General features: G+C 38.3%; 1 protein-coding gene and 1 long non-coding RNA gene across 3 annotated transcripts in view; one reads left to right on the top strand and one right to left on the bottom strand.

The window, feature by feature from the left end:
* The window catches only part of LOC107723583 (uncharacterized), a 9,064-nt gene extending 3,014 nt beyond the window's left edge, over positions 1-6,050 (top strand). For both annotated transcript variants that reach the window (XM_016532287.1, XM_016532288.1), the window contains exons 2-7: positions 770-3,724; positions 3,909-4,113; positions 4,314-4,412; positions 4,629-4,842; positions 5,095-5,211; positions 5,452-6,050. In XM_016532287.1, coding sequence (XP_016387773.1) covers positions 1,068-3,724; positions 3,909-4,113; positions 4,314-4,412; positions 4,629-4,842; positions 5,095-5,211; positions 5,452-5,609 — 3,450 coding nt within the window. In that variant the 5' untranslated portion in view covers positions 770-1,067 and the 3' untranslated portion in view covers positions 5,610-6,050. The remainder of the gene's footprint in view (positions 1-769; positions 3,725-3,908; positions 4,114-4,313; positions 4,413-4,628; positions 4,843-5,094; positions 5,212-5,451) is intronic.
* Positions 4,798-5,445, bottom strand: LOC107723584 (uncharacterized). Its single transcript, XR_001637930.1, has 3 exons — positions 5,337-5,445; positions 5,006-5,190; positions 4,798-4,876 (listed from the first exon to the last, which is right to left on the bottom strand). It is a non-coding gene; the product is annotated as an uncharacterized LOC107723584 (long non-coding RNA).
* Positions 6,051-8,586: the final 2,536 nt, after the last annotated feature.

The following is an 8,586-nucleotide window of genomic DNA, read 5'->3' as shown; positions in this document are numbered from 1 at the left end:
TACATTGTAGCAAAGTGTCATTTCTTCAGTGTTGTCACATGAAAAGATATAATAAAATATTTACAAAAATATGAGGGGTGTACTCACTTCTGTGAGATACTGTGTATATATATATATATATATATATATATATAATATTTTTTTTATTTACCCTTAGAATGAATCATACCTTTAACGATGTGTGGACTTTGACTCTGTAACACATGTGGTGTTAGATAGGATTGTAGTCTGGTGTGTTTGACCTGTTATCTGACTGCGTATCAGGTTCTGTAAAATAGCTCAAGAGTGTGACAAGTAGCATCAAGAATGCTGTCAGAGTGGACCTACAATGAAATGCATGCATATACACACACTGTCTCTCTGATTTTTAAACATTGGCGAGCTGTTTCTGATTTACAGCCGTTTGTCCAGAGTTTGTAGATGTTTACATATCAGGGTATGGATGCCATATGCCCGGCAGAGATTTATGGACTCTCACTGTAATAAATACAGAGTTTCAGTATGATGAAATCCTGAGGTACTAGAATGAAGCATGCACACTTTGTTAAGTGGGAGATGGTATAGCTTAGTGATTAAAGGTCTGGGCCAGGTTGTAAGTTCAGGCCATAGTAGCAGGGTTATGATCCATTCACAATTAAAATGAGACTGCCTTCACATTCCAATTCAAATGAACTTTAATTTATGTAGCAAACAGGAGGCAATTTGAATCTAATAAACTTAATTTGCTTAAAGCTAACCTTCACATGTTTTTATTGCCTTAACATGACAGAACAAGGTAAGGACCAGAGAGTACTGAGACCCATTACTAGCTCTTTTTGGATCCAGAGAGCGTGAAACACTTGTCAGAAGAGCAACAGAGTCAAGCTGAAGTTAGCGGGTCTCCTTCACCTCCCTGGATTACAAACAGATTTATTCCAGCTTTTATAATGATGGTTGGAAAATATAGCCCGCCATTACAAGCAAAAATAAATAAACATTTTTGAACAAGATGCTGAAAATGTTAGCAACCAGCCTTCAATTCCTACTGTAATGAATACACTGTGTGACATTCAGCGTCATTTAAAAGCATGAATTTGCATACTGGAACTTTTGTACGTCAGTTTCCTGAAACAGACGCAGCTAGCAGCACAACTGAAGATGCAGATGCACCTGGAACAGCAGCACAAAGTCATAGTCAGTTATCTGCGATGCCTTTTGGCTCTGCAGCTGCTAGATTCAAAATACGCTCTGCTAAAACACTTACTACCAAGGACCTCAGGACGAAAAGCTTTTTTTTTGAGGGTGGAAAAGTTGAAGATTCAAGCCAGAAAAGTGATCCTAGTAAGGACCTCAACAAAGCTTGTACTTCTTCAGCTAGTGATACCCACACTAACACTGATGGCAAAGAGACAGGTAACACTTTAAGTAAGGATACAAGCAAGGACTCAACTCTTCCCATCAGTTCTGAGAAGGGTGATGCGAGTGCTAAGAAGTTAAACACTCAAGAATACAAGAGTAAGGCAGCAAGTGACAGGAGCAAAGGAGATGTGTTGAGGAGATCTTATCAGTCAAACAAAAGCAAAAACTTAGACTGGAGAGCAGGACATGGGAATAGAACTTGTATGACTAGTGGGACTAGAGACCTTGAAACTTTTATGAGGCGATCCGATTTAGAGAGAACCGGGATAAACAACAAGATAACTTCATACACGCAAGAGAATCAACCCAGTAGTGTTTCACGAAGGAGTCAGAATTACAATGCAGCCAATCAAGACAATCAGAACAGTGACAGAAAGGATTCCTCTGGATCTTCATCTGTGAGAATGAACCGAGTAAATTTTGCTCTGGAACAGGAAAACAGTGGTCAGTCACTCCCATCCAGATTGAAGCCAAGACTTAGCCAAGGTTCCACTGGAGAAGGTAGCAGTCTCTGGGTACAGCAACAAGGTGAATCAAGACTTGATCAGACAGAAAACAGAATGGGATCCCGGGCCAGAGAGCAAGTATCTTCCAATGCAGAGGAAATAACTGGAAATCAAACAATAATGGAAAGAATTGCAAAACTGTTTGGAGTAGATGCCAACTCTGATGCACACTCAAAAGATTCAATCAGATTAAAACGCAGCAATACTGTAAATTCTGATGAATCCTTTGCCAAATCTATGGACACGGTGGACTGTACTCCAAGACACAGAAAATACACTACTGACTATGTGTTTGGAGCTTCTTTAGATTGTACTGACAGCCAACAGGAGAAACCTTCTTACAATATAGAAAAAGCTGAAACATTCCCTAGAGGGTTTTCAAAAACATACTTTGATCCAAAGCAAGAACCCTCTACCAACAGGGAGAACAGAAATGATCAAAGGGACAATTCCTCTGGACTAAGTTTTTCAGTGTCATCAAAGCCTAAATGGAGTACAGAAATGTCCTCTGTCAAAAAAGCTCAGTCACTTCTGCCTGATGACAATGAAGAGACAAGCAGAACGTGGTTTACAGGGTCTCCAAAGTATTGTAGTCAGTCCTTAGAAAGGACCAGGAGTAGACTGTCAGCAACTGCTCAATGCAATGCTCGCAGGAACCAGCCTGACAGTTCAAGCATCTCCGGCCAGGGTGTCAAACACTTGTTAACCACTTCCGGAGGAATCAAGGAGGAAATTGGGGAAGACAAACACCCACTAGCCTCAAAAGGAGAAGCACACAATGAAATCCGTAAAGAGGAAGAGAAAGATCATGTCTTCATGGTTAAAACTGCAGGAAGGAGAGGAGATGGTGTTCTAGAAAAGTCGCGTTTACCATCCTCAGATTCTGTGAAGAATACAATCAGCATGTTTGAATCTTTGGCTCAACAAAGCAAAAGCACACCAGAGATTCTTCACACCAGGAGGACATTATCTGTACCAGAGCCCTCCAAGCCTGCAGCTCCATTGAAGAAGAGTGATTCGGAAAAAAATCTACATTTTGGAAGGGTTGTGGGGAACACAGAAAGCCTAAGAACAAATATCTTTAGCAAAAGCGATTCTAATGAGGAGACTGAAGGAACTGTTGACCTAAGTAGAACTCCTCATTCAAATCCCACAGTCAAAGTAAGACCCACATTAGAACAACATCAAGAGACATACAAAAAGAATCTTGAGCTTGCTCCAGCATTAAAACAAATGAATGAACCAAGAACTGACCAAGTTATCAGCGTGAGGGATGAAGATGAAAGGAGTTCTGTGAATAAAAAACACATGGATGAACCAGATTCTACCATCAATGCTCACTCAGGGCTCAGAAACATAGTGGCAGTGGAAGAAAAAGCAATAATCCCATCAATCTCTCAACAGTCAAATGTCAAAAGTTTACTAAAGCAAAAGTCAATTAATGTAAAAATAGTTGATGATGATGAAAACACACCAACTAACTCACCTGATAGAGCCCCTCTCACAGTTAACATTCAAAAGCAGAGTAGCCCTGGAGCCGTAACAGTCAATGGTAACCATCCCAAAGTGCTGCCCAATCATCCTCAAAGTTCTACTCATATCCAGACAATATATTCCTCACTCAATAACTCTAATAATAACAACTATGAAACAACAAGGAATGAGTTGACCCCAATGACTACTAGCATGGCTAGGTGGAGTTCTGATGAAGAAGACGATGATGAGGAAACAGACACTGAAGAAGACTCTGACTCAGGAGAGTCATCTGTGACCATCACAAGCAACATGAGCCAATCAGAACGGAAAAGTTTCTCTCTAAGGTAATTAATATGAAAAAAGTGGTATAATTGATTCAAATTGATATAAAAAAAGTTATTTAGATTCAAAAGGAGAGTCCACTTATTTCACATGCACAAACTACCAGGTTACCCAGTTTAAACTTTTTTTAATTTCTATATCCACTTTACATAACCACTATTCTCTTTCTACATGTTAACCTATTAGTTTTGTGGAACTATGTAATTATGGTGGAGTGGACTATAAACCATCAGATGGATGTTTGTCAGAGGATGATGAAGTTTCGCCATACACACGCTCCGCGTCCTTGAGCTCAGACATCTCAGCCTTCTCTTCTGTGACTCTGCTGAGCACTGATGAACTGGATCGCTTAATAGATGATGTCAGGGGCTTGGGAGATGACACCCTGCAGGTACAACAAGTGATGTACATATATTTTTTTAATGTCTAAAAGCCATAATTTGACAATGAAATACACTTAAAGTTGTATGCCATTTAAATTTTGTTATAAAATAAATATACAAAGACAATTATAGATTGATATGTGCATGTTAATTAAAGAAAAGACTATTTCCTTTCGCTATTATAACTTGTACGTCTGACTTATGACAGAAATATGAAGATGTGCAAGTGGTTGTGTTACACAAGGAAGTAGGGAGTGGCTTAGGATTTACCTTGGCAGGTGGAGTGGATCAGAATAAACCAGTCACAGTGAGTATCACTGAATGCTGTAATGCACAAACATGACTAATAGGAACAGATACAGATGGTCAAATGAGTCCATACAAAAAGCAGCAAATATATGAAAAAAGTCTCTGTTTATGTAGCTTTAAGTACACCACAAAATCCGTTCGTTTTTGGCTTTTTGAATGTTTGTTATTTGACTTTAACTTGAAAGGGGTGTTTCACTCAGATCTCATCTCTTAGGTCCACAGAATAATACCAGGTGGTGTAGCAGCACAGGAAGGCTCTATCTTTGAGGGTGCTCAGGTGCTGTCAATCAATGGCACTGCCCTGCAGAACACCGCCCACTGGGAGGCTCTGCGTACATTGAGAAAAGCGAGAGGGCAGGGCATGGCAGTAGTTGTTCTTCAGAGCGGTAACAGCAGAAAGGAAGCCACTGAAAGACCAGGAATCACAGGTGAGTGATGGACAGCTGAAAAAGAGGTCATGATCTGAAGGAAAACATTTTATTATACATATGCATGTGGTGGTCATAATGAATGTGAAAGCATCTGGAAATCAATCAACATTTAGGGAAGGTTTTAAGTTATTTGAAAATAATACCGATTAAGTTGCCTTACCTTGTATACATGTGAGATAAAAATGTGTGAAGAAAGCGGTCTCTTTTGCAATCTGATCTTGATACTTTGTGTGTGCATGCCCCCTACAGGCAGCAGAGTCCGTGTGATTCTGAACAAGTCCAGCTCTGATCTTGGCTTTAGTCTGGAAGGAGGGGTGGGATCCAGCTCGGGAGACAAACCCCTCACTGTACAAAAAATATTCCGTGGTAAGACCACTTTTTTTTTAAAAAAAAAAAAAGAAAAAAAAGCAATCCCACTCAAGTAGTCTGTGAAATGAAACATTTTCATATGATACCACCAATTACACAAGTAAGGTCAAACGGCTGCTTACCTCACACCTACTGGCACCCCTCCTGCACATTTTAGCACAAGAAGGCTATTCTTAGCTTGTGTTGAGTCTCATGCCAAGTCCCTCCATAACAATTAAGTCTACTTCTTGATTCCAGGTGGACCAGTCAATGAAGTGTTTCCTGGGGATGAGTTGTTGGAGGTGCAAGGTCAGAGTTTGGTGGGTATGATGCGTCTTGAGGCTTGGAGCCTCATAAAGAAACTGCCCCCTGGTCCAGTGGATGTCTTACTGCACCGTCCTCAGCAACCACGTTGAAGACCTCTACTTTCCTTCTTGCACCTCACTTCTCAAAGCAATTCAGTCATAATTTAAGCACTGATTTTTCTATAAGGATTTTTGCTGTTACAGGTTCTGTGAAATTGTATTTTTGCAAATGTTCAGTTCTGCAATTAGAAAGTATCATTCACCATAGTGTTTTGAAGTGTTTTTTTTTTCTCTCACTGATATTATATAACTATGAATTAATACTGCCAAAACGAAAAGCACTGGAGGCCAGGAGGTCATTTTTTCTATCACTTATTTTAAATAATGTTTAAGCTCTCACATTATTTAACTATTGATGTAATATTGTACTCTCAGTCTTTATCAGTAGCCATTACATATTTAAAAAAAAAAAAAAAATTATGCTACTATGTATATGTTGTCTGTACAGCACAAATCCGTCCCAATTAAACTTTTTTCATAATAAAGACAAAGGAAGCAACTACATTTCTTTCATATGTGATATTTATGATAATATTTACATAATTTTTGTCTGATTTTATTTTTTAAATAACCTTAACAGAATGTACAAAATTCAATTTGTTAGCACCCATTGCTAGTCCTGAGGTGAACAATGTATCCGTGCAAGTTAAACCACTGAAAAAATAGTTTGTCTTGATAATCTTTAATCAAAATCTGAACATTTGCTTCTGCTTTGGAATGGCATTCCTTCTCTGATGGCTTGGACAGAATATGCTTAACCACGCTCCTCCAACCAGTTAGTTTGCTGCAAGTGAGAGCTGAGAGGAGGATCGCAAAAGCAAAACCCCGCCCTCTATTCAATATTCCGTTTCAATTGAAAATACGTCACTATACTGAAATCAAGTCACGTGGTTCACGGGCTGATGAGGAAACGCCTCCCCGCTCATAACGTGCATTTGAAAAGCAACACACGTCGAACATCTTCCCAATAAAATAGATAATCATAACTTGTTTTTACTCCACAACATCAGTCGAATGTTTTAAATAACTTCCTTTTGATGCGGCTTCTTATCACAGAAACAGGCATAAAAATATCTGGCTATGTCGATTAGCATAATGGATTATAAACATATTTTGAAAATACCTGAGATGGTTTGAAGAATAAAGATAACCTCCGGTTACGAGTATGAATTAAATCCATCCTATTTTGGGTAAAAATAGGAAAATTTATATTTCTCTAAAAATAAATTAAGTAGACATATGATAATCCACGTGTAGAAGTGTAGGTGTTGTGTTTTTTTTTATTACATTTTACCAAATCGCATAAAACACTCGATGTGCCAAGCGGAATTGAACCGAAACTGGTTAAAAAACCGAGGTATTCATTGAACATTGGGCTGTTGCATTCCTAATGTCCATAAACGTTTAGTGTTTGGGGTCACTGGCTAATTCTGGACAAACTATTCAAGTCATTACCTCACAAGATGTAACAGATTTGCAGGTTACATGTCCATACTGAAAGATTTTAAAAACTACCAAATTCATTAATCTATAGAGGTTGACTCTCAAATAAGCAGATGTGTGGGTTAGTATCCACAACAACTATATAAAATATGTTCAAGTTTTTTTAGGTCAAACTTTAGTTTAACAACAACTTTTAAATATACCTGCGGAATTTACCTCGCGTATCAACGAAGGTGGCTGAATTGTTCATATTAAAGGGTTAGTTCTAGTGGTCGACCGATATATCGCCGAGGCATTTTTCAAATATCGGCATGGGCCGATAAGTTTTTAGGTTTAGCCGATGCGTTCGAGGCGGACTTTTATTTTGACGGCGCTGAGAGCGGCAGCGCCTGAGTGCACACCGCTCACATTCTCCCTCTTGTTCCATGTCCTAGTTTAAGATATGCATAAATATGTCAACTTAATATAATGTAAATAGTAAGTAACAATATTCTGTCTAATACGGATTTAATTCTGTCTAATAATCAGATAGAACTGTTAAACAAAGGAATTAAAATGTATACAAAAAAGTATTATAATGATTGCTTTTATATTATTAGTAATAGAAAGGCAAACATTATAATACTTTCTCGTTTGCTGTCAGCATTCAGCAAATACGCATTTATATCATTTAAACAAATCTTTGAATGACTAATGAACATCTAATTTCAAAAACCCTGCAAACTTAGTCGGACCCAGCTGTGAGATCTTGTGAAGTGTGCATTTGTATCCTGCATGATCCCGTGTTCTCTGCAGTGACGGTCGATCCGTGCGAATTGAATGCTGACAGGAGGAGAGTTCAGCATCACTGGAGACGCGCGATCGACAAACTTTAAACTCGTGATTTCAAATTATGCTGCGCTTCATGCTTTTTCCCAATGTCATATTCATGTCATTTTCAATGTGTGCTGTATGTAGAACGAGTGTTACCTTGGCTTTATTTGAAAAAATATGATTCCATGCACACAAACTTCCCAGAATACTGAGTGCCCTGTTAGTTACAGTGTTTACTTCCTTTTTAATTATATTTTTATTAAATATTTATTTATTTGTGAAAAATACTTTGTCATTTAAAGTATAAGTATGTTTATTTTACACATTTATTTTTTAATCAATTTTCAAATAATTTCAAATTTCTTAAATATTAATTAAAATAAATTCAATTATATCGACTTTATATCGGCCATCGGCCACCCTGCTTTCCAAGATATAGGCATCGGCTGTCAAAAAAACAATATCGGTCGACCACTAACTAGTTAGTTCGCCCAAAAATGAAAATTAGCCTGTGTTTTACTCGCCATCAAAGCATCCTAGGTGTGTGACTTTCTTCTTTTAGACGAATCCAATCGGTGTTATATTAAAAATTGTCCTGGCCCCTCCAAGCCTTTCAATGGGGGTAAGCAGGTGTTGGTTGTCAACAGTTCAGAAGACGTGAAATACAGTACGCGCATCCGTAATAAAACGTCCCTCACACGGCTCCGGGGGGTGAATAAAGGCCTCCTGTAGCGAATCCATGCATTTTTGTAAGATAAATATCCATATTTCA

The sequence above is a fragment of the Sinocyclocheilus rhinocerous genome, unplaced genomic scaffold (genome assembly GCF_001515625.1).
Source record: "Sinocyclocheilus rhinocerous isolate Xijiao unplaced genomic scaffold, SAMN03320098_v1.1 scaffold241, whole genome shotgun sequence".
In the NCBI taxonomy this organism is placed as follows: domain Eukaryota; kingdom Metazoa; phylum Chordata; class Actinopteri; order Cypriniformes; family Cyprinidae; genus Sinocyclocheilus; species Sinocyclocheilus rhinocerous.
Note: the sequence above shows the minus strand (reverse complement) of the source record. Positions and strands in the feature narration are given on the sequence as shown.